This window comes from Bos taurus, chromosome 1, assembly GCF_002263795.3.
Source record: "Bos taurus isolate L1 Dominette 01449 registration number 42190680 breed Hereford chromosome 1, ARS-UCD2.0, whole genome shotgun sequence".
NCBI classification, from domain to species: Eukaryota; Metazoa; Chordata; class Mammalia; order Artiodactyla; family Bovidae; genus Bos; species Bos taurus.
This window is the reverse complement of record NC_037328.1, coordinates 44,663,830-44,690,107: the sequence shown is the minus strand read 5'-3', so window position 1 is coordinate 44,690,107 and position 26,278 is coordinate 44,663,830. Positions and strand designations below refer to the sequence as shown.

At 38.1% G+C, this 26,278-nt stretch overlaps 2 protein-coding genes across 19 annotated transcripts in view; one reads left to right on the top strand and one right to left on the bottom strand.

Moving 5' to 3' along the window:
* Nucleotides 1-2,646, bottom strand: part of LNP1 (leukemia NUP98 fusion partner 1) — a 43,038-nt gene extending 40,392 nt beyond the window's left edge. For 6 of the 16 annotated variants that reach the window (XM_059893115.1, XM_059893059.1, XM_005201210.5 and 3 more), the window contains exon 1: nt 1,227-1,608. Coding sequence is in view for 1 of the 16 variants with exons in the window: in XM_059893324.1 (XP_059749307.1) it covers nt 2,552-2,646 (95 nt within the window). In the remaining 15 variants the exon portion in view is untranslated. Of the gene's footprint in view, nt 1-1,226; nt 1,609-2,551 lie in introns of those variants that run through there. The other 10 variants (XM_059893162.1, XM_059893092.1, XM_059893278.1 and 7 more) reach the window with 5 other exon arrangements.
* Nucleotides 2,075-26,278, top strand: part of TOMM70 (translocase of outer mitochondrial membrane 70) — a 37,283-nt gene continuing 13,079 nt past the window's right edge. Inside the window, exons 1-7 of one of the 3 annotated variants that reach the window (XM_010801012.3) lie at nt 2,075-2,560; nt 14,005-14,178; nt 16,616-16,742; nt 18,361-18,470; nt 19,322-19,470; nt 22,394-22,601; nt 25,083-25,217. In XM_010801012.3, coding sequence (XP_010799314.1) covers nt 2,234-2,560; nt 14,005-14,178; nt 16,616-16,742; nt 18,361-18,470; nt 19,322-19,470; nt 22,394-22,601; nt 25,083-25,217 — 1,230 coding nt within the window. In that variant the 5' untranslated portion in view covers nt 2,075-2,233. Of the gene's footprint in view, nt 2,561-2,609; nt 2,737-14,004; nt 14,179-16,615; nt 16,743-18,360; nt 18,471-19,321; nt 19,471-22,393; nt 22,602-25,082; nt 25,218-26,278 lie in introns of those variants that run through there. The other 2 variants (NM_001075328.1, XM_059874633.1) reach the window with 2 other exon arrangements.

The following is a 26,278-nucleotide window of genomic DNA, read 5'->3' as shown; positions in this document are numbered from 1 at the left end:
GAGTTACCTTAAATACCATTTAATTAAATCTTTAACGTATAACCTGTTTTCAGTATTTCACAGCTTAGAAATGCATGCATCAGCTCAGTGAGGTCACAAAGGTAGTGACAACTTTTACTCAGTTTCACATTATATTCAATTAGGAAATGGAGAAAATGGGAGGAAAGAGATGAATAGCCTAGGGAGCCGAAATTACATGTTTAACAAGGTAAAAAAGTAACAAGGACAAATTCATTTATTGATGCCAATCTTAAAAATAAAACCAACTCTTTAGATAAATAATAGCTACTTAAAATGTTTCAAGAAAGTCTTAACATTGTCTTTGGAGGGGAAAGGAGACTTCACAGTAACTTTTGTAACTTTTGATTGCAACTATAACAATCCACTGCCTATTACTATAAACCAGTTTCCTTTAAAAACTTTAAATGTTTTAGTTCCTACCAATAATTTGTAATTACTAGCATTCTACAATCCCCTGAGGCTGCAGAAAAACTGAAATTTCAAGAAAGAGTCTAACTTTGTTCTGAAAAGGCTAGGGAAAAATTACATTAAGGGACCAAAGATTTGCCTTTGGGGGTTGGGAATCAGAAAGTGAGAGAAGTCATTGCCTGCAACAATCACTATTTGATCAATTCTACTGCTATTATTTTTAGCTCATCTTTTTAGCCTGTTGCTAAGGAACTCTACAGCCTGAAAGCAATGTACCAATAGGAACCCATATGAAGCAAGAGAAAAGCAATTATCCTGACTTTCAAATTAGGCCATTCAGTCTATTTTGGTACCATTTAATAAATTATCTCCTTTCAATCTTTATGCAGCCGCTATAGTCTGCACATACATATTTTCGCTGTGTCGAAAATCCTCGGTTGTACCCAAAAGCAAAATCTTCGTTTGTAAATTTTTATTATGAGGGTCTGCAGATCAGTATACCTGAAATGGAGAGCCATAGTTCTGGACTCTGATTTTCTATTAATACTTGTCTTTTATTCTTGCAAATACTCTGAATTCTAAACTTCTTGCAAGGAAAATTTTTGTATTTTAAGAAATCTGGTGCAGAACACGGTGACAGGACTTGACAAAGCTATTAGATACATAAAGCTGAAATTTCTACTTGGAACATGGCAGGACAGTGGGTGGATCAGAGCACTGGGGAGGGCGCGGAGGCTCCAAAGAGCGAGGTGTGGGCTGGGGTGTCAAGTGAAATCCGGTATGACACAAATACGTACAGGAAAGATGGGAACTCTGGGTCTTCTCATTTCTACCCACTCACTTCGAGAACCTCGTAACACCCAGACGTCATCGCTCTCGTAACTGGTGCAGAAGGTGAGTCGCAGGGACCCCGTTCAAGCTGTTTCAACTGGAGCCAACCTAGATTTCCACCGAGTCTGATTTCTGCCACCCGCCGTTGCCCTCAATAACCTCAAATTCTTCCAAACTAAAATCTGGCCATGGAAGAGCTAAGAAGACCGGTAATATCGGGCTATCTTCAGCTTTTGGCTTTCCTCCTACATTTTTAAGTCCTTCCAACCCGATGGTTTCCCGGGACACGCGAATAGACAGCCGAGCTAACTGCCGCGGGGCTCTAAGCAGCGCCAACGTGGCGTTAACGAGAAAACGAGGGGTCCAAATTCCACCAATGAACTAGGCAGCTCGGCCTACGCCCCGCCCACCAATATTGCCAGCCAATAATCTTCAAAACCCCTGTGTTACTCCCGCCCATTCTTAGAGCAGCTTAAGAGCCTGAAGCTTCCTCTGCTCACCCGAGCACTTTAACCCGCTGTTTATGCGCCCTTCCTTCGCTTCGCTAGCTCAAAGGGCCCTCGGCCCTTCTTTACTGAAGGCGTAGAGAGCGGCATCGGCTATCACCGGAGGCCCCGGACCCCAGAATTTAGTCTTAAAATCAGCAGCGGTACGAAAGGCAAGAAAAAGGACTGCCTGGGACGTTCAGATCACGCCCAGTTTACCTTGACCCGGAAGTGATTTTCCACTCCTCTTTTCTCCCTGCCCCCCTCTCCCTTTTTTGAGAAAGGAAAAGAAGGACAGCTAGGTCTGGCCCGGCATGCCTTGGGCTTCCGGTGACCTCTGGCCCTTTTCTGTCGTCCGCTCTTGCTGCCTAGCGTGCTTGTTCGCTCACTGCTTTCCTTCCCTACCTCCCTCCCGTTTTCCTTGGGACGCTACCTGGTGACTGTGGCTCCCGCGACCAGCAAGGAGGCGGTGGCGGAGGACACTCGTTATGGCCGCCTCTAAGCCTGTGGAGGCGGCAATGGTCTCAGCGGCTGGACCCGGTTCCGGGAGTGGGATGGGCGGCGGCAGTGCGACTTCGGGCCCGGGCACCGGGAGCCTGCCGAGATGGCAGCTGGCGCTGGCGGTCGGGGCGCCCCTGCTGCTAGGAGCGGGTGCTCTGTACCTATGGAGCCGGCAGCGGCGGCGCCGGGAGACCGGGGCCCGAGGCGACTCCGGCGGCCTGAAGCGCAACAGTGAACGGAAGACCCCGGAGGGCAGGGCCAGTCCGGCCCCGGGCAGCGGACACCCCGATGGCCCCGGTACTCACCTGGAAATGGTGAGAAGCAGCCCCGGGCATGGAGGTAGAACCCGGCGGGTGCAGCCTTTCCTTGACGGGGTTGTGCCCCTCAGGGGGCTTCCCATCAGATGGAAGCTGCCAAGCGGCCGCGCAAGGGTTTAGGGAAACTCAGTTCTGGCTGCCGTTATAGGGAATGGAGTAGCCCGAGGGCACAGGTTAGCAACATTCGTTGACAGTTTCCTTTTGGTTTCAGAAAAATATATGCTTTTCTTCTCAGTGACACAGCGTTTATCTCTATCGTTGTGGGTAAGGGGACATTTGCTAATGCGATGATTGTCTCTAACTAGGGAAGGAAGCCAAATTCCCTTAACGATCAGTACATTGTGATATGAATTGCCTTGATCATTTCTAAGGCCTAGGACTTAATCAGTAATAATCTTTTAATAACAAATGACTCCCTGGGTTGGGGAGTAAATACAGTGACTTGGTGGACAAGAGTAAAATGGTGTTCAGAGACATTTATTTCATCTGTAGGAATGAGTTCTTAAACTTGGGTTAGAAGCATCTTAAATTTATTTTTTTTTTTAATTTTACCTGGAAACTTAACATGACCAAGCCTGACTGCATGATACGGATTCTCTGACGTTAAGCCAAGCTTCGGAGTGCCTGATAAATTGCTTTGTATGGTTTTGTTGGAACTATTAAATCCTTCTGGTATCTGACAGCTGTTGGGGGAGGTGGGAGGGAGTGGAATTGGCCTGGCTGCATTTAACAATACAGGAGTGAGCTGAGCGGGGTGGGGAGGATTTTTCGGAGTCTGAGATTGTATAAGGGCAGTTACAGTTAGAGAGTGAATCAGTTCAGAGGAAACTGGTCAGAAAATATATATATTTTCAAGTTATTTCCATATTATACTATCCAGAGTGAAGACATGTTTTTATTAAGTGAGTGAGTGAAAGTTGGTCAGTCTGTCTGACTCTTTGCCACTTCATGGTCTGTACAGTCCTTGGAATTCTTCGGGCCAGAATACTGGAGTGTGGGTAGTCTTTCTCTTTTACAGGGGATGTTCCCAGCCCAGGGATGGAACCCAGGTCTCCCGCATTGTGGGCTGATTCTTTACCAGCTGAGCTACAAGGGAAGCCCAAGAGTACTGGGTAGCCTATCCCTTCTCCAGAGGATCTTCCCAACCCAGGAATCGAACTGGGGTCTCCTGCATTGCATTCGAATTCTTTACCAGCTGAGCTATCAGGGAAGCTCCTGATAAGTAGTCAATTTTAAAGGAAGTTCTGATGTGGAAGCAAACTACCTTAGTTTAGTGCATCCTATATATCAGGCATTGTGCTAGGCCCTGAGAAAACCAAATAATCTTTCTAAGGGGAGAGTAACATACTGCTTTTAAAAAAAGTATAGCAAAGATGCAGTACAACTATGCTGGAAAAAACCTATGGACTGTGAGAACCAGGAGATGTATGTGTGTTTTATATTGGGGTCTCCAGCAGAGTTACCTTGGAAAGTCATTTTATCTCTCAGATGTTGGTGTCATCCCTGTAAGAGAAGAGAATTAAACTATTAGATCTCTTTTATTTCAGCCCTGGGAGTGGTGATCATGGCACCATGAATTAGTCATCATTTGTCTTGTTTTGATGTTTCTGAAAGTCTCTGGCCATTTCCTATTTTATTTGTTTTTAATCATGGAAGAACAGTGGATGAATAAAAAATACCTAAAAGTTCTGAGTTCTTTGTGCTGTGCTGTGCTAAGTTGTGTCAGTTTGTCTGACTCTCTTCGACCTTATGGACTGTAGCTCTCCAGGCTCCTCTGTCCATGGGGATTTTCCAGCCAAGAATACTGGAGTGGGTTGCCATGCCCTCCTCCAAATCACCAAAAATAGTTTCTATTAAAAAAGCTAGGCTCTGATATTGCAGTTTCAAAAATGACCTACTCCACCTCACCTTTTTGGCATTTGATAGAATTTAGCATACTGTCAGATTTTAGATTTCCTTAAGCCCCATTTCCAGTGTTTCAGCATTGTCTAGGTCAACACTGTGTTAATTTTTAAATTTCATGGTGTTTTGTGGTTTTACCAGAACAGTTTTTTAGTTCACATCATTGCTGCTAAAAATTAGACTTCAATATTGACTTCTTTGTATAACTTGAACTGCTTTAAAATGATTACTTCTGACCCAAAATAAAACTGAGCAAAACACTTGCACATACTGTTCTTGTGGATTTTATGGTGTTGTACCTATAATCTTACTTTGAATTACTAGATGATACTTTAGTAAAGCAACAGTAAAAATGTCTTTGCCATTTTTTTAATGGAAATTTGTATTGCAACTCATGATGATCATTGTATATTGAAAAACTTTGTTCTTTTTTTTTTTATAGCCTGGTCCTTAGAGTTATTATTAGACTATTTGACCACAAATGGTAATTTATTATTATCTGTGGTTGGAGAAATTGTTTTATATTTGAATAGCACCTTTAAATTGTCTACCTCAGTGGGCTTTGTAAATAAGAAAACGTTTGTTTGAACTGATGGGAAAACTGGCAGAATCCTGATGCTCAATTCTTTTCTACCTAATCAATAGTTGTAATTTTTAAGGAATGCAGGAATGGACAAATATTGTCAGTTTAGGGCTCAGTATCAGTGAGCAGAATGGAAAATCAGTGGTTATTGTTTGTTGGCTTATGTTTGCCTTAATGTAAAACTGAACTAATTACTGGGCTCCTGTCTATTGGGTTTGTGATACTCATGTCCAAACAAACTATACCAAATTGGCTTTTTCTGGGATAGCAAATACTTGTAAAGCAAAAAATTCATATTTTTGTTTAATTAATGGGATTTCAGGAGTTCACCAAAGGAAGGCATCTAATTACAGTTGATAGTGTGAGACAGAGGTAAAGTATTAAATCATTTTCCACTTTGGGACATTATAAAATCTACCGTGATGTGCCATTTTGTTTCAGTAATTTATTTTGAAAACTTGATAATTAACAAATTTTTCAAAGTTTGTAAGGTTCTTTGTGAATCTTCTAATCCACAGGACTTCTCAGTCTCTGGGCCTGAGTTATCACAGGGCAGCATCATATTCAGATATACACCAGCCATGGTATCTGGCTGTACAGATAGATGTCTTACATATTTCTTTTTTCAAACAACTTGTGAATTTTTAAAATGTGCATTTATTTACTACTGACTTTATAAGTAGTGTTTTATCCACTTGTTGTCATTTGATTACTTAAAAAAGCAGTTATACCAGTTCAAGTTTTTTTTTTTTTTTTTAATGTTGCACAAGAGTGAAATGTTTAGGAACCACTAATCTAAGTCAGTCCTTTAAAATAGGAAGGGAGAGATGTGTGTAAACATTTTAATTAAAGAGGTCAAAAACTGATAACCTGTTATCAGTCATGGTTGAAATTAAATAATTCCTACCCCAGCTCCAGTGATCTGTTTCTAATCTTTTTTTTTTTTTTAAATCAGGATCACCAGTGACATAAGACCAGTGAACACCTTTCACTCTTCATCTTCCTTGATCCTTCATAGTATTTCACATTATTGTCTCTTAATTTTGTGATTTTTCTTTTGGTTGCTGAGACACTATGTTCTCTGATTGTAGTTTTTTGTGGTTCTATCACAGGCTTTCTTAATGCTCTGTACCGTCACTGGATGCTTATTTGCCCTCCAGAAGCTTCACTTAACACTTACATGATGACCCCCTAATTTCTTGTTTATAGCTCAGACCCCTCAAAAGACCTAAGACCCAAATTTACAGGAAATCTTCACCTCATTACCTTTTAAGTGTTTAACATCAGATTCTCTTGAGAATATTCCTTATCAATGTGGTTCATCTAACTAGTTTTCCAAGCCAGAAACTTGTGAACTATCTTCCCTAACTCTGTATTCTTTTCATGTTCTCCACATCCAACCTAGAAAAATATCCAGAACATTCTACTTCTTAAGTATCTGACAACTCTTCGTTCCCACTGCTATTATATCTTGACTGAATAACTGATACTCTCTTTATTGTCTTCCTCCAATCCGTTTTGTCACTAATAGAGTAAATCCTAACAGTTCCATGCTTAAAACTGTTAAGTGGTATTCTGGTCATTGCTCACAGATAAGTTCAAATTCATCATGATTCAAGACTCTGTGGTCTTGTTCTCACTTATCTCTTATCTCCATCTCTTGCACTTCCTCTTGTTTCTTGCCTTTGGATGTTCTGTAACACTGTTCATTATGTCTACCTTTTTATCCTTCAAGTCACAATATATAGGCCATTTCACCTTTTCTGAAACCCTTTTATACCTAAGCATTCTGTTGTGTGATTGATTACATCACACTCTGAACTTTTCTCTTCCATAGCACTTAGTACTAGAGTTGTTTATTCATGTCATTGCTACTAAACTCAGGAATCTGTGAAGACTGGGACTTGCTCTGTCTTTGCCATTTTTCAGAACTGGCACTTGGAAGATGTAAGTGAACCAGTGAAGTGTCATTATTTGACATTTTTTTTAAAAATTCACAGAAATTGAATACTTTTTCAAAATTTCCAGCTTTTCATTTGTATTCTGTCCTGGGGAAATTTGTGTTAACAGTCTTAAACCTCATTTAGACATTCTTTTTATAAATTTCTTGATTTTGTATGAACTCAAACCATAATCCTGCAGAGGTAGCATCCTTACAAGTGAAAGTCACTCAGTCATGTCATTCTTTACAACCCCATGGACTGTAGCCCATCTGGTTCCTCTGTCATGGAATTCTCCAGGCAGGAATACTAGAATGGGTAGCCATTTCCTTCTTCAGGGGATTTTTCCCAACTCAGGGATTGAACCCAGGTCTCCTGCAGGCAGATTCTTTACCATCTGAGCCACCAGGGAAGCCCTCCTTACAAGTATATTCTTCTTAAAGAGTTCTCTGTATTATGATTTAGTAGGTGGGGTTGTATGTAGATTTTTTACATTTCAGGACATAATCTAGAAAAGAACTTTCTTGTTATCTTTAGGTATCTTTTATCTTAAACTTGATTTTTTATAAAAGTAGCAATTGGTCAATAAAGTATTGAAAGATTGTTTCTTATGTGGTAAGTGTTTCAGACTTGATTGCTACTTTCGTAAAGCTAGGATTCAAATTTTAAAATATGCCTCTGGAATTTGGTAAACTTAAGGGAATAAAACCATTGAAAAGAAACAGTATGCAACCACCTCATGTATATTCTGCTGCTGCTGCTAAGTCACTTCAGTCGTGTCCAACTCTGTGTGATCCCACAGACGGCAGCCCACCAGCCTCCCTCGTCCCTGGGATTCTCCAGGCAAGAACACTGGAGTGGGTTGCCATTTCCTTCTCCAATGCATGAAAGTGAAAAGTGAAAGTGAAGTCACTCAGTCGTGTCCGACTCTTCGTGACCCCATGGACTGCAGCCCACCAGGCTCCTCCATCCATGGGGTTTTCCAGGCAAGAGTACTGGAGTCGGGTGCCATTGCATGTATATTCTAACTGGATGTAAATGTGTAATTATGGTGATGAGTTCCCTCTTACCCACTGTTTTAGCTTTCTGTAGTTTCAACTAACCTCAGTAAACCATGATTTGAAAATGTTAAATGGAAAATTCCAGAAGTAAATAGTTCATAAATTTTAAATTGTATGCCATTCTGAGTAGGTCCTGCTCTGGATGTGAATCATCCCTTTGTCCAGCACATCCTGTCCCTTAGCATTCAGTTAGCTGTCAGATTGACTGTTGAACTAGTAACCTGTATTTTACTTAATAGCCCAGAGCACAAGATTAGTGATGCTGGCAATTAGGACATACCAAAGAGAAGCCATTAAAGTTCTTCTTTTCAGTAAAAAGGTGAATGTTCTTGACTTAATAAGGAAAGGAAAAATAATCATATGGTGAGGTTGCTAAGATATATGGGAAGAATAAATCTATTTCTGAAATTGTGAAAGAACGAGAAAGCTGTGCTAGTTTTGCTGACACAGACTGCAGAAGATATAGCTACAGTGTGTTAAGATGGAAAGGGCATTAAATTTGTACAATGAGATACTTTGAGAAAAGACCACATTCACATAATTTTTATTACAACATATTGTAATTGTTCTACTTTGTTATTACTTATGAATCTCTTATTGTGCCTAATGTATAAGTTAAGCTTTATCCTTGATACATGTATGTAGGAAAAAAATGTATATGTAGGCTTTGGTACTATTTGCAGTTTCAGGCAGTCACTGGAGACAGGAGTCTTCGAATGTATCTCCTGCAGATAAAGTGGTGATTGCTATACCTATTCTATCTCCTTACACATGGATTAATGTACCTGATTCTAGCTCATTCTTTTTACAATGACTATATGTTTCTGATCACCAGAGTGTTTTTTAAACACTTGCTAAGAATTTACAGTGATTCCTTATTGCCAAATCTATATCATTGATAATTCTAAAGGTTCTTATTATAACTTGAGAAAGTAGATGGAGTTGGGTAGAAAGTAACTGAAAAGCAGTGCAAAGGATTCCTGGGAGTTGGAATTAAAATCCCCTATATTATAAAGAATTGGGTAGTTGTATATTTTCCAGTTTAAATTTTTTCTTCCAATAAATTTAATTTCTGCCTGGTATTGGCCTCAAAGCTTATGAAAATAATGTCTAATTATGATCTAATTACTATTATTAATGTCTAATTATTATCTTTAGGTATCTTTTATCTTAAACTTGATTTTTATAAAAATAGCAATTGGTCAATAAAATATTGAAAGATTGTTTTTTATGTGGTAAGTGTTCCAGACTTGATTGCTACTTTCATAAAGCTATGTAAAGTTTTATGTAAAGTTTCATAATCACTATGTTTCTATGTTTCACTAATCTACTATGACATAGTAGAAGGCTGGTGTTGATTGATAAGCTCATGTTTTGTTCTAAATTTTATCATTGGGCCAAAATAATTAGCTTTTCTGTATTGTCCCTGTGGTAATGGCATTCTTTCTCTTCATTTTTATTAATGAAGGGAAGCAGTTAGACAGTAATGTGGCTGTGGAGGGAGTGTGGTGAGCAGAAGGTGATAGTGAGGTTCACTGAGACATTGCTCTTCCCAGATGTGGTTTGGTTGCCTTCTGGAGTGACAGTGGATGAAAATTTGCAGTTTGGTGATTTGCCTGTGTAATTTGATCCTTGTCCACTCAGTGTCATTCAGAGCATCATTTTTTTTTCCTAGTACAGTAAGGAAAGGAAATTAAGCAGGTTCTGATTTTGACCCTAAGAGACAAAAAAATCTATAATAATTTTTAAAGGGAATCTATTGTAAAACGTGACTAAATGGAGGGAAATGGTAAGTGAAAGAAGTAAACAGTCCATAAGTGTTCTTGAACGTTTGTGTTCAAAATGTCTTGGTTGGTTTTAGGTTGATTTAGACTTTGCTGTCAGGGCTTCCCTAATAGCTTTGCTGACTTTGCTATCAGGGCTTCCCTGATAGCTCAGTTGGTAAAGAATCTGCCTGCAATGCAGGAGACCCCAGTTTGATTCCTGAGTTGGGAAAATCCCCTGGAGAAGGGCTGGGCTACCCACTCCAGTATTCTTGGGCTTCCCTTGTGGCTCAGCTGGTAAAGAATCAGCCCACAATGTGGGAGACCTGGGTTCGATCCCTGGGTTGGGAAGATCCCTTGGAGAAAGGAAAGGCTACCCGGTCCAGTATTCTGGCCTGGAGAATTCCATCGGACTACAGTCTGTGGGGTCACAAAGAGTCAGACACAACTGAGTGACTTAAAAAAAAAAAAAGACTTGGCTGAAATAAAAATAAGAAGTACCCATCTTTCTAAGGAGAGGAAGCCTTGTATACCTTTCCATATTTCTCTCCATTCTTTTAACTTATCTGCACTCACATGACTACCTCTCCTGGTATTCTGTGTGATATCCTGTATGTAGCCTTAAACTTCCAATAAACAGGAAAGAGTTCATTGCCTGTTTGTGCTAATGAAACAAAGTCATTACTCTGACCCAAGAAAGTTCTTTTTTAATCCTCAAATCTTTAGTAAAAATAGTAGTCAAACATACTTCTCACAGGCATTTAATATAGCAGCTTACTTTCTATGTCAGCAGTCCCTAGTGTATTAGGCTGTGTATTAGCCATGTTCTCAATGACTTAGAAACATTGTAAACTTTTTATAAGAAATTGAAATAATGTTTATCTTGTTGTATTTAACATCAAAAGTAATTGAGTTTCATTATTTTGAAGTTTTTTTGGAGCACATAAAACTTTGTAGTCATGTTTTCTTGGTAGATTGTACCTTTTATCAATAAAACTGCCCTTCTGTGCTCCATCCCTGGCATTTGAATGGTATTTTGTCTGATACTGCCTTCTTTTTTGCAAGAATTTGCATTCTGTAACTTTTTTATGTTTTTTTTTTTGACCTGTCATTTTGTTTTAGCTCATGCCTGTAGGTAGCATGTAGTTATTTTTTAAATAGGGAGATTTAAGCTGCTCACATTTATTGTTATTATTGACGTGTTTGGTGATTCTTGCCATATTTACTCCACCTTTTTGTTTCTTCCGTGATCCTCCCCTTCTTGCTTTTTTGTTTTGTTGATCATCTCCCCCACTTTGGAGTTCATTTTTAGTGGTAATGAAGTTGTACACCACAGTTTCTGTTCTGGTGTTAAATCTTAAATGCTAATTTAGCTACGTATAAGATTTTAAGTTCAAGATAATCTTTCTTCAGGACTTTGAAGTTGTTGCTCCATTGTTTTTTAAGACATAATGTCGGTGATAGTCTGACCCCAGTTTGGTTTTTTTTTCTTTGTAGGTAATCTGTATGTGTGTGTGTGTATGTGTATATAATTTTTTTCTACCTGAAAACTTTAAGGATTTTTACTGTGAAATTTCACCATGATATATCTAAAAATGTGTGTCAGGAATTTTTCTGATATTTTCTTAAGACACTCCTTTCTATGCCTTTCCTTCTAACATAGATAGATGTTGGAACTTTGGGATTTATACTCCTTATATCTAACTTTTTTCCAAACTTCTCATCTCCCTGTCCTCTATTCTTCTTGCATTCTGGCAGATTCACTTGCCTCTGCCTGCTGCTTGTTTGCTCCCCAGTTATGCCCATTCTAATATACAGTCCACCTATTTTTATCATAATAATTCTTTTTAATTTTCAAGATGTCTAATTGGTGCTCTTTAAAAGCAGCCTTTTTTAAAATGAATGTGGTTACCTCTCATTCCTCTGATGTTAAATTTTCTGTTTGTTTTGTTTATCCTGCTTCCTCAAATACTAGTTTTTTAAATATGAGTAGGGTGCCTCTCTTTTGTGGTATTAATTTTCCTTTATGTTAGCAATTCTTGACAATATGGTTTCTTGGAAGACAGACATAGTGTGTTTGTCACTGGTCTTTCAGGTGGAGGGGCTCCTCGCTTCTTCTGGATGATGCAGCCCTAGTCCAGCGTGACTTCTGTTTCTCTAGTGGAATGGGAGGTTGATGAGGTCGCTTTAAGTGCAATTTTCCAGCAACTGGAAACCACAACTACATTAGAAAGTCCTAGTTGTCTTCTATTATGAATGTGCCAAGGATTTTTTTACTGTCAAAGCTTTTGCAAGATGGTTACGGCTCTTTAGAGGTAGAAGATTTCATATATTACTCTTTTTGTGTCTTATTCGACTCCTTTCATCCATTTGCTTCTTTTTAAAATATGCACGTTTCTTATTGGCTTTCCTGGTGGCTCAGCTGGTAAAGAATCTGCCTGCAATCCGGAGACCTGGGTTCAATCCCTGGGTTAGGAAGATTCCATGCAGAAGGAAAAGGCTACCCACTCCAGTGTTCTGGCCTGAAGAATTCCATGGACTGTATAGTCCGTGGGGTCACAAAGAGTTGGACACGACTGAGCTGCAGTCCCTGGGGTTGTGAAGAGTCGGACACGACTGAGCGACTTCAGTTTCACTTTTCACTTTCATGCATTGGAGAAGGAAATGGCAACCCACTCCAGTGTTCTTGCCTGGAGAATCCCAGGGACGGGGGAGCCTGATGGACTGCCGTCTGTGGGGTCGTACAGAGTCGGACATGACTGAAGCGACACAGCAGCAGCAGCAGCAGCAGCAGAGCGACTTTCACTTCACTTCACTTATTGACACTAGCTAGCTTAAACTAGCTGTTTAATATTCTGAACTTAGAGTTCCCTACACATCTTTCTTTGCACACTATACTTTTTAAAAACTAACTGTAGTTTCATTTAGACTAAAGGAGAAGGGAAACAAAAGGTAAATGGAAGAAAAAAGTAGCAAAAAAAAAAAAACATGAGTAAGGGAGAAGATAACAGATATAAAAGCATACTCTCCTCCCATCATCTCTTCATGACTGAGATGCCTTAGGTCCCAAGCAACTTACTCTTCGCAAGGTGAACTCACAGGGGCTCTGTGAGTTCGTTGTGAGGGCATCTACTTCTGCTTTTGCTTTGTAAGTGTTTACCTGTTGGAAATACATGGGTTCTTTCATAATCACATATTTGTTAAACATCACATATTTGATGTTGACAAAGTTTGGGGTGAAGACGTGCCGCAGAGCTCTTGGACCTAGTAGCTTGAACCTAAATAACTGGATTTATCTACAAAGATGCTTCCCAGATGTTTACTGAAGCTTTTGCAACTGTCCTCTGTGGCTATTAACTACCAACTCATGAAATATGTGAATTGGGTCCTCTAGGAAGCGGATACTGAGACAAAGATAGGAGTGCCAAAATTTTATTCATTTGCAAATAATAGATTTGGGATAACAGTTGTAATGAGGACGGCAAAGTGTGTCTAGTATCTGTTCTACACTGTTGACCAACAACCTAATTGAAAAACACCAATACATGTGATTAAATGGTTTTCAGAATGAAAAAGTCAAATAACCAATAAATGTGAACAGATTTTCAAATTCATTTATAGTGGAGAAAATGTGAATTAAAATAATATCAGAATATTATGTTACACTGGGGTTTTGCAACTTTAGCACTATTGACATTTTGGATCTGATAAGTTGTTGCGGGGTGCTGCCCTGTACATCGTAGAATGTTAGCAGCATTCTAGTATCTACCTACTAGATACCGGGGGCATCTCCCCCAACCCCTAGGTGTGAAAATCCAAAATGTTGTCAGGCATTGTGAAATGTACCCTAGAAGGAAAATCATCCCTGATTGAGAACCACAGTTTTATGCCCATTAGACTGGATATGAAAACTCTTGCTGGCAGAGTTTGGTGGGAAAGTGGTATACCTTAAAGCAATACAGCCTTTTGAGGGGGAAAGTGTCTTTTTCAAGTTAAAGATTTATAAAATTTTTGATTTGGCAGTCCTATTAAAGACTCTTGTCTCCCATGAAGATGTAAATATGAGTGGCTTGCATTGTGAACGCCCATTCTGCCCTTCCATTTTTTTCTTCAGTGTGTCATGTAGTCACTGTGATCTGAATCTGTTACTGCGTATTGATAAGTGTTTCATAATTGTTTCCTTGTATTTCAGAACTCGCTTGATAGAGCCCAAGCAGCCAAGAACAAAGGCAACAAATATTTTAAAGCAGGAAAATATGAACAAGCTATTCAGTGCTATACCGAGGCTATCAGTTTGTGTCCTACAGAGAAGAATGTTGACCTTTCCACATTTTATCAAAACAGAGCTGCTGCCTTTGAGCAATTGGTATGTACCATAGGTTGGTTTTTCTTTTTTTTTTCTTTATTTGCATAATGTTTCAGCTAATGCAACTCAAATATGTCTAATACACTTTTTGAAGTTGTTTTGAAATTATAGGAGTTTTGTTTTGTTTTTATATCCTTTAATTACATAGGTTTTTAAGAACAAATTTTAGTTTTGTTCATTCCACATATAATCCAAAGTTGTATATATCAGATTTTATAAAATTAGATAATAAAGAACGTTAATGTTTCTGGTGACCCCATTCACCTCAGCAGTTTAAGTCTATTTCTTCAACTTTTGCCTCCATATAAGCATATGTGGGGGAAAAAAAGACTAAAAGATTAATTCCCATTACATTGTTTGCAATGTATCTTTCCAGTTGCCACTGTATCTGGTACAACTTTTCATAGCACACACAGATCTGTTTCATTCTTTTTAAAGCCAATAGGTAGTAGCTGTTATATAGCTGTATAGTGGAAGTGAAGTGAAGTGAAGAGTCGTGTCCGACTCTTTGCAACCCCATGAACTGTAGCCTACCAGGATCCTCCGTCCATGGGATTTTCCAAGGCAAGAGTACTGGAGTGGGGTGCCATTGCCTTCTCCAGGGGATCTTCCTGACCCACGGATCGAACCCGGGTCTCCCGAATTGTAGGCAGACGCTTTACCGTCTGAGTCACCAGGGAAGTCTACAGTGGAAAACATCTCCCTACTGATGAGCATTTGAATTACTTCCTCTTTTCCCTGTTGCATTCAGTGTTGCAGTAAATATTTTTTAAATACTTTTTTTTTTACATACTTTTCTGAGAATGAAAATTAAGAAATGGAATTATAAAGAGATAGTACCTATTCTAATAATAATATTTGAGCATGCTTGTTTTCTAGTATCTCACTGTGTGAATTGGTCTTAATATTTGCCACTCTAGTAGAAGAAAAATACTATCTTCTCATTTTTAATTAGCACTTTTTGAGATGTTGGTGATGTGGACCATCGTTTTCTATGTTTATCAGTCATTTGTAGTCTCTGCATTCTTTGTTCGACCATATTTTGTTGACTGTGTTATATATGAAAGGTTACTGTAGTAGGAGCCTAGGTCTGTAAAAGCAGACAATTATGCATCGAACTCAAAGATCACTCAACAGTGAACTGTTAAATGACATTTGGATAAGCCTTTGATTCTCTAATAGAGGAATGATTGAGGTTGGTGTGTCAAATAGTGGACAATAGAGTGTTACAAATGGAGAAAACAGTGTATGTAATTGCTTCTGAGGCAGAAAAGAGTTTGCCATGATTAAAGAAGTGTGGATAAAGGATCCTGGGATATAGAGAGATGAAATCGGAGAGGTTGCAGAGGCCAGATCAAGCAAAGCCTTGCAATAGCAAGAAGTTTGGATTTGATTCTGAGTGTAATGGGAAGTATTTAAGGCTTTTTAATAGGGCAGGAACATCATCTAAAATTGTTCTCACTGTTCTGTCAGTATATTGGAGGGAGGCAGGAGTGGAGGCCAGGGGGCTGAGGAAGGATGTTGTAGTTGCCGAAGTGAGACATGAAGGAAAGCTGAAAACCAGTAGAACTTGCTATTGCATTGGGTGTGAAGGGTGAAGAGAAGCAGGAGTTTTACTTATAGTGGCGTGAGGAAGGGTTGAGACAGCCAAGCAGATGGTTTAATTGAGAAGTGTCTGTATTTTAGGAGAGTGATTTGGGTTAAAGAGATAAATTTGGGAGTCCTCTAATTTTAATGTGGTTATAGGACCACAGATGTGATTACCTAACGGGATGAGTCCTTGAGCATTCCAGCAGAAATCAGATGGGGGGAGAAGTCAGCTAGAGAAATTGGGAAGGAGCAGCCAGTGGAAGTAGGTGGAAATTAAGCAGAGTGGCTACTCCTTGGAGGTTTGGCAATAATGAGGGCTGAGAAATGGGGTAGTAGCTGTAGGGAATTACGGAATCAAAGGAGGGTTTTTAAAAGATGGGAGATACTAAAGCAAGTGTTTTTATGCTAATAGGAATGATTGAGTAGAGAAGCAGATAGCTGCAGAGGCAGGAGAGCTGACAGTGAAGTCCTTGACATGGGGGAAGTGTAGATCCTACTGCAAGTGGAGGGTTGGCCTTTGATGAAGAGGGGTGCTTCCTCAGTTTTAAAAGGAGGGAAGGAGGAGATGATATGATCACATAGATGCAGGTAGGTTATAGATGTGGTAGTAGAAAGATGGCTTATGTCCTTTACCTATTTTTAAAAATCAGATTGCTTATCTTTATTGCAGTTATTTGGAGCTGTTATAATGTGTTGTGGATATTAACTGTTTGTATGAATTGGGAATATGTTTTCTATTGTGGGACTCTTAATACTCAGCCTGCTGAGTTTAGAAAACTGATTTCTGTTGAACAGTGCTTCCTTCAGTGTGACTTTTTTTTTTGTTTTTTAATACTTTCAATTACAGCAAAAATGGAAAGAGGTGGCACAAGATTGTACAAAGGCTGTTGAACTTAATCCCAAATATGTGAAAGCTCTCTTTAGACGTGCAAAAGCCCACGAGAAGCTAGACAATAAGAAGGAATGTTTAGAAGGTGAGGGTATTTTCGTGTTTACATATGAAAATTACTAAAGGTTTTGTAGTCACTGGTAAATTTATATGCAACTCTCCCTATGGGTAGAGAAATCAGTTGTGTGTAAAAGTTGGACTCTTCCCCAATTGAAACTTTGTTCTATAGTTTCAATTGACATTGCTGATGCTTGAGTACCATCACTATTCCCACCTATTGAATTAAATGATTTAAAGTTTATATACTGCACATTTTAAACTTGGCAACATCATCAGTGTAATTTCATGAATAAGAAATCAGAAGAGAGGTTTAGTTGAGTGTTACTAAGATTCTGCATAGTTTCAATTAATATCCTATATCAATATGAAATAAATTTTGAGATGAATCATTAAAGAAAACATTTGTTTTTTGCCCTTGCTATTTTCAAACATTATCCTTTACTCAAGTAGAAATTTTGTAATTGATACAAAGCATCAAGTGAATTTGCTGTTCTCTATAAATATCATAAATATTCCTTGGCCTCTAATTAGCCATATCTGTTGCTAAAACTTCAGTTAGGGTATTGGCCACTTACCTACAGAGTACATTGTTCCACTTAATATAGAGCTAACCCAAAATGCAATTCCACAGTCTAAAAGTGTTTTCCCACTACATATTTAAATCTGCTTTAAAAGTATCAATAATCAGAAATTTAGCCATAATTTTTTTTTTAAATAATATCATTATTTAAAAGGAGAAAGCTATTTTGTTTTTTAAAATCTGGGTTACCAGTTAAGAGTGGTTTTAGAGAACATTTTAGAAGAAACTTGAGGTTTTGCAGTATTATATACTTCGGTGATGGATAGGAGGAGTGTTGCTTTGAAAAAGAGATTTCTGAGTTTTGAACCAGACCTTGAAGTTATTAAGAGCTAATTATAGAGAGGCGTTTAAATGGGTTTTAGATGGAGAAATGGGATGGGGAAAAGACATTGACATTGGCACTAGCCAGAGTATCAGGGGAACATGCAGTAGATTGACTTGTTTGGAGGGGCATGGGTTTGCAATTATGAGAAATTGAATTCAAAAAGAGAGGGACAGTCTTGTTGACTACTTTAAATGAAAGGTTGGGAGGTTAAAGAAACATGGATCTTTTTCATTTCAAACCACTGTATATTGAGTTATAGCATAGCCAGGTTCAAATGATATTTTGAAGCAGATTTCATTGAGAGCTCTGTGGCAAGATGGCTTTGGAGACAAGGAGTAACCCTGAGGCCTATTTAAAAAAAAGTAAGACCAGACATGAGAGAGCCACATTATGATTTGGCCTATATTTACTGTCCCGAAGAGAATATTCCTGGGTTACTGGTTTTATTTGCTATGTACAATGTTAGAGCAGTGAGAAGCATCACAAATCATGTAGCATAGTCCTTTTCATTTCACAGGTTAGGAAAGTAAATTCTGGAGAAGTAGAGTGACTTTCTGAGCTATGAGTTTGTAAAGTATGTAAAACCAAAGTGTTAAGAATAAATTTATTGAAAATGATAGCCACATAAAGCTATGAATTTAGTTTGGCATTTTGTGGTAACACTGAGCCCATTTGATGCTGCTAGTCATCTTTGCAATAATTTTCATACTCACTCTTATTTTTTTGCATCATTTCTAGATGTCACTGCTGTATGTATATTAGAAGGATTCCAAAATCAACAAAGCATGCTGTTAGCTGATAAAGTTCTTAAACTTCTTGGAAAAGAGAAAGCCAAAGAAAAATATAAGGTAAATTAACCTGCATTGGTTAATATAGAGGAAATATGCGTTGTGAAGGGTCATTGCTCATTTATACTGCTTAAATTTGGGCATGATGGTAATGACTGAAATTAGATCTGGATTATATTTATTTTTCCTATAATATTGGGCTTTTGTGGCCTTTTAAAATAAGAATGTGACCTATGTCCGAATTGTACCTGCTGCTGCTGCTGCTAAGTCTCTTCAGTCGTGTCCGACTCTGTGCGACCCCATGGACTGCAGCCTACCAGGCTTCTCTGTCCATGAATATTAAAAGAATTCACGTATATTAGAGGTTTCCAAACAATGGCCTACAGGCCAAATCCAGTCCGCCACCTGTTTTATAAATGTGCCAGTAGTGTTTTATTGGAACTCAGCCACTCACACATTGTTTTTGGCTGCTTTTAAACTACAACAGGAGAGCTGAGTCGTTGTGACGCTATATGGCATAGAAAACCTAAAATATTTACTATCCGGCCTTTTACAGAAAAAAATTGCCAACTCTTGCTTTTTAAAGTTTTTAAAGGTATACTGTATAAATTGGCACTGGTCTTACACAGTTAGTAGATGGTTTAATTTAGTGTGTGTTTATAAGAGTTCTTGACATTTTACATCTTCAGAGAGGGAAAGGCTGTCATTCAAAACGTTTTTTGAAAAGCTGGGATTGGCAGCATTACCATTTTCACTGTCTATTACCCTACAGTTTGGAGCCTGATATTCTTCAATTATTTGAAAATGAGGAGCCAGTTTTTATGGCAGTGGTTCCCAGTGTTCTACAAATGCATCTGCTTCTTTGGTTAGTGTTTTCTACTTTGATGTATTTAAATATGATTAAATTTCAGAATCGTGAACCTCTGATGCCATCTCCACAATTTATCAAATCTTACTTCAGTTCTTTCACGGATGATATAATTTCTCAGCCAATGCTTAAAGGAGAGAAGTCTGATGAAGATAAAGACAAGGAAGGGGAGGCTTTAGAAGTAAAAGAAAAGTAAGTGTGTCTTGAGTATAGTGTCTGCCTAATGCTTTTTGTGGGGGAATTGGATTGTGGGGGTTTTTGCTGCCGTAGAGGGTTTCCCTGATAGCTCAATTGGTAACGAATCCGCCTGCAATGCAGGAGACCCCAATTCGATTCCTGGGTCATGAAGATCCACTGGAGAAGGGATCGGCTACCCACTCCAGTATTCTTGGGCTTCCCTTGTGGCTCAACTGGTAAAGAATCCGCCTGCAATGTGGGAGACCTAGATTTGATCCCTGGGTTGGGAAGATCCCCTAGAGAAGGGAAAGGCTACCCACTCCAGTATTCTGGCCTAGACAGGGTCGCAAAGAGTCGGACACGACTGAGCGACTGTCACTTTCACTTTCATTGCTGCCATAGAGCCAAAATGGGACTCTGAGTCATCTCTTTAAAAACTTATTTATAGACAGATATGAATATAATAGAGCTTCCCTGGTGGCTCAGACGGTGAAGCATCTGCCTACAATGCGGGAGACCCAGGTTCAATCCCTGGGTCAGGAAGATCTGGAGAAGGCAATGGCAACCCACTCCAGTACTCTTGCCTGGAAAATCCCATGGATGGAGGAACCTGGTAGGCTACAGTCCATGGGGTCGCAAAGAGTCGGACACGACTGAGTGACTTCACTTTTTTTATGAATATAATAAAATTATAGTATATAATAATATTATTATAATAATAAAAATACTTCTTTTCTCACACATGTCTATTATATCCTGAATGTTACATCTTTGGTAACTCAAGGTTTTACTGCCACGAGTCTGCCCAGCTTTTAAGGTCTACATAATATTCTAAAGAGAGTTCCCAGAGAGTCAAGTGGTTAATTATATTTGAGTAGGGGGACTAACTTAAAAAATGATTGTGTAGGTCAATATCCAGATGTTTCAGTGCAAGGAAGTTTCTAATTTAATTTTTAGAAGTGCCCAAAAGAGTAACTATCTTCAAGGTTTTCCCTGCATGCCTAGGAAAATGCCATTCTTTGTGTTTGTGTTTACTCTTCTAGAGAGCTGAAGTCAAAGTACAAGGTGCTGTGTTTACAACTGGCAGTCAAGGGATGTAATACATAAACTATCGAGCCTGCTTATCCATTTATATTTAGCAGTACTTTTGTTTTGCTGTTGAGGCTAGCTCACCTCTCCAAGAGAACACACAATATTATTACCAACATGACATTTTCTAATGAGTTTGGAAGAAAAGGGAATGCTGTTCCCATAGCAAAGCATAATTTTGCCTCTATAGCGTATTGAGATGTTTAAGGGAAAAGATTGCTTTTGGTTTCTCTCTCTCAATTTTCCTACCATTATTGGCCACCTTTTTTAAGGGAGGATACTATGCATAATTTTGCCAAGATGTTCTGATTTTTGTTAGTTGATGAACAATCTCTTTAAGAAAATTATAGATGGGAAGTAAATGTTGAGGGTGATGCCAATAATTGCCTCTTCTGATTAGGAGGTAGTCCTAATTCCAGAAAAATTACAATGAAGTTTTAATACCATTATTCTAAAAGCTACATTGAGAGATGGTTGGACGTAACTGTCTCTCACCAGAACACTAACTGGAGTTGGTCCTAAGTTTTTAAATTCTACTTTACTCTGAGCCTTAGCTTTATCAGTTTTTGGATGGAGAGATAATAATTACCTTTGAGGCTTATTGTGAGGTTTACGGGTCATGTTTGTAAGCATCTAGAACTTAGGTTTTCAGTAAATAGGAACCATTATTACTTCCAATCTAATTATTTTGTCTTAGTTCAGGAGTATTAGAATTTTAATTATGGGAAAGGTTAGCACAGAGTTTCTAAGTTTTGACTGACATAACTTTTAAGTCACTTGCCAATTCTCTCTATTCAGAGTAGGTAGCAAATGAAATAAGAAAACATGATTTTCTTACATAATGTGCCTTATATTGTTTCTTATGTAATATGCCTTATATTTGTAAGACCCCCTTAAAGAACATCTAGTGTAATTTTCCTTTTCAGTTCAAAAAATCCCTTCTACAAGTGTTGTGAATAAAATCATCCTAGACAAGTGATGATATTGTGGTCATTGCTTTTTAAAAAGTAAGAGAAGGGTGTTTTCTTTAAGTCCTATTTGATGGAAGAGTCTTCTGCTTTTGTATTCCCACCTATTCATTCTGAAAGTGATGGGCTTCCCTTGTAGCTCAGATGGTAAAGAAACTCCCCACAATGTAGGAGACATGGGTTCGATCGCTGGGTTGGGAAGATCCCCTGGAGTAGGAAATGGCAACCCACTCCAGTGTTCTTGCCTGTGAATTCCATGGACAGAGGAACCTAGTGGGCTACAGTCTGCTTCTTTGATATTCCCACCTGTTCATTCTAGGTCTGTTCTTCTAGGTGAAATAGCACAACTTCTAGATGAGAGCCTTTTAGCTATTCCATTTGCTTAAGTTCTTGCTCCCTTAGTGTTCACTTTTCACAACACAGCTGGAGTGATGTTTACAAAGTACAGCTCAGGTCACACCTCTTCTCTTGCGTTCTGGGACCCCCAACTCACCTGACTATTTTCTCTTTCTCTGTTCTTTCTGTTGGTCATAAAGTAACTGTTGAGTGCCACCAGTGTGCCACAGATAAGGTGAACAAGACAGGATCCTTTCCTATGCTGCATTTCAGTCTGTCATTCGCTTACTTTTTCATGTGTCTAAATGTTGAAGCCTGGACAATAACCCTAGGTTTCTGCCATTTCCTCTGCTGTTTTCCTTTTTAAAACCCTCTCTCCAAGGCAACAGGAAGATCCCAGTCTACATCGAAAGTCCTAAGGTGCTACCCCCACACACACCTCCACCACCACCTCCAGTCCTGCACTGGCTGGTTAACTTGTTATGCTCATTTTATTAGTAATAAAAGATAAAATTTATAATTTCCTCTGTTCATTTTATTTTCAGTTCTGGATATTTAAAGGCCAAACAGTATATGGAAGAAGAAAACTATGATAAAATCATAAGTGAATGCTCAAAAGAAATAGATGCTCAAGGAAAATACATGGCAGAAGCATTGCTACTACGAGCTACTTTCTACCTGCTTATTGGCAATGCCAACGCAGCCAAACCAGATTTAGATAAGGTCATCAGCTTGCAAGAAGCTAATGTGAAGGTACTTTTAAAACTCTGTGTGTGTGCATGTGAAAAAAATTAATAATAAAAATGAGGCTTTTAGGTATGTTTTGCCAAATTTGTGGCATTTCAGTTGCCATTCTCCAAAAGACTTATTTTTTGTTTTCGAAGGAACTACACCTAATAATGATTGAATTGGTGCGGTGAAACTAAAACAGACATATCAGTGATAGTTAACTTTAACTAAGAAAGGATTGTTTTTTCTACAGCATCTTTTGGCTTCAGCTTCCCTGTATATCTTCTGCCTACTGTATTGGACTATATTTGGGTAGGAGTAAGGGTGATGTAGCAGTGCTATAGATAATATAAATAACTTGCAATATGTTATAATACTATAAATAACATGCAATATGTAGTATAAGAAGATACAATGCATTTAATAAAAAGTAAGCATGTTTAATGTCTTCTGAAAGAGTTTATTTACATGAGGAAAAAAACAAGATCTAAAAATATATTGTAATATAGAAACATATCAAAAGTTTTTGCGGTTGTGTGGTTGGAACAGCTTTTCATTTTCTAAGTGTTCTTGTGTATATGCAGTTATTTTCATAATTGAGATTTGGTAGGGATCTGTTATGGCACCCCACTCCAGTACTCTTGCCTGGAAAATCCCATGGATGGAGGAGCCTGGTGGCTGCAGTCCATGGGGTCGCTAAGAGTCGGGCACGACTGAGCAACTTCACTTTCACTTTTCACTTTCATGCATTGGAGAAGGAAGTGGCAACCCACTCCAGTGTTCTTGCCTGGAGAATCCCAGGGACGGGTTAACCTGGTGGGCTGCCGTCTATGGGGTCGCACAGAGTCGGACACGACTGAAGCAACTTAGCAGCAGCAGCAGGGATCTGTTAAATTATATGAGCCCTCCATTTCAGCATAATAAGAACAAATGTCGGCCGCCAAAGTACTGTTGGTTAATTAACATCTCTTTTTCCTCACTGAATTAAGAAAACTCTGGCTTCCTTCACCTCCAAAAGAATCATTCATGTATTTTGTGGAAAATGAAAGTTGTTTTCAAGGCTTAAGTATTTGCCAGCAAATTTTATCTTAACTTCTTGTAAACAAAAGTAATTTAAACTACGTATTTGTTAAAAGTCCTTTTCAAAATGAGATTTTCAAGTTGAAGATAGCCTTGTACTAATTATCTTTATTTCCTGATAATCAGATATGTTCTGTTTTTGTTATTATCATGGGGGCATTCTTACTTGTTTCATTGAGGACATTTGTGTACTTTTGCCTTGAAAAAAACTTTGGAGAAGAATCTTATTTCTTATTTCCTGATCATGACTTTGTTCTAATGGCAGGTAATAATGTACATATCATGCCATGTACAAAAATGAGCTCAAAATGGATCAGAGACCTGAATGTAAGAGCTAAAACTATAAAACTCTTAGGAAAAAACATAAGGAGGAAATCTTCAGTACTTTAAATTAAGCAGTGGTTCCTTAGGTGTGACACCAGCAGCACAAATGACAAAGTGGTGGTGGGGGGGGGACTTATTCCACAGAATGGGAGAAAATATTCCCAAGTCATATATCTGATAATGATATGCAGACAATATTAAATCGTCTTTATAGCGCAACAATAAAAAGATAGCCTAATTTAAAAATAGGAAAGGATCTGAGTAGACATTTTTCCAAAGAATATGCACAAATGACCAATAAGAACAAGAACATATACTCAGCATCATTAGACCTTAGGGAAATGTGAATCAAAATCACAATCAGGTATAACTTTATACTCGCTAGAATGGCCATAATCAGAAATTTGGACAATTAAAAGTATTGATATAGATGTGGAAAAAATTGGAACTCTCACACATTGAGAGTAGAAATGTAAAATGGTAAAATCCCTTTGGGAATTAGTAGGCGGTGGTTTCTAGAGTTACCATGTGACCCAGCAGTTACTCTCTTAGGCATATACCTATGAGGATTTATGTCAAGACAAAAACTTGTACATGAATGTTCTTAGTAGCATTATTCATAAGAGCCAAAAAGTGGAAGCAGCTCAAATGTCCACCAGCTGGTGAAGAGATAAATAGACTGATTTATCCATGCAATGGAATATTATTCAGCCCCTAAAATAGAATGATGTACATGTTAGAACTTAGATGAACCTTGAAGACCTGCTGTTTGTGAAAGAAGACAGACAGAAAGGCCACATAGTTTACAATTCCATTTATGTGAAATGTCTGGAATATACAAATCCGTAGAAATAGAAGGCAGAATGGTGGTTTCCAGGGACTGAGAATTAGAGGTGAAATAGAGTCCCTGCTAATGTGTATGAGGTTTCTTTTGGGATCAGTGAAAACATTTCTAGTGGTGACTGGTTGCACAACATTTTTAGTCATATACTAAAAATGACTTACAGTATGTGAACTACATCTCAATGAAGCTGTTATTTTTTTAAAAACTAAATTAGAATAAAAAGTAATGATGAATCTTTCCTCATTTTGGATATATAGCTTCGAGCAAACGCGCTCATCAAAAGAGGCAGCATGTACATGCAACAGCAGCAGCCTTTGTTGTCTACTCAGGATTTTAACATGGCTGCCGACATCGATCCTCAGAATGCAGATGTTTATCACCACCGAGGACAGGTAAATTAATTTTCTTAAGGCGTTTTGATCCTTGAATTGAGGGATTTGATAGCATTTTTGAGAATGTCTTAAAGTTTTCTTATATCACTGATGATAGCTATGAACAAAGTATCAGGGTGGTTTAGTTTGGGTTTAGTTTGATACATAGTATCATTTGTTTAGTTCCGTCTTGAACATTTGTCCTGATACTTTTTTGTTAAAAAAAGAGAGAGAAGAGGAAGGCTGCAAATGTTGGGTTGCCAGTTCAAGTTTGGTTTTTAGGCATTTCTGCTTCATAGGTTTTCAATGAGTAAAGCATTAAAAAATTAGTGACAAATTAAAAAAAACTTGTAGTGAGCATTTTGAGTTAATGCTTAGAATCAACAGAATGATTTTTGTAGGCATCTTGTAAAGAATTATTAACCTGAGCTATCTAGACTGTATCACAAAAAAATCTCTTCTGAATAGAGCTTTATAATTCTATGCATATTTGGTTTTTAGTAAAAATTCACAGTGAAGAAAACAGTTCCCAATTTCAGCCTCATCTGGAAAAACATGGCTTTAAAATCTGTTTGTATACATGTATACCTGTGGTGGATTCATTTTGATATTTGGCAAAACTAATACAATTATGTAAAGTTTAAAAGTTAAATAAAATTAAAAAAAAAAAATCTGTGTGATGTGGCTTCTTGGAGTGCATTAGAGTGGAAAGTATGGACTAATCCATATAATAACAGAAAAGTTCAAGTCGTTTCTAATGGAAAATTTTAACCTAATATTTCTGCCTGGAGCATCTTAAGAAGTATCGAGATAACCTTAAAAACTAATTGATATTTTGATCCTTACTGGGTGTATCTTAAGATTAATATGAAATGTAGTTATTTAATGTCTGATCTATCCCTACTTTGAAGTTTAAAAGTACAGAGACATTTCATATTCTAGAAGAAAAATCACTTAAGAGTGATTAAAAACTGGTAGGTTTATAGTGCTTTTTTAAAAAATTGAACACTAGTTCTAAGTTTTAGCACCTTTCCTTTAAAATTATAAGATTTTCTGATTCACTGTTTCTAGAAAGTAATTCT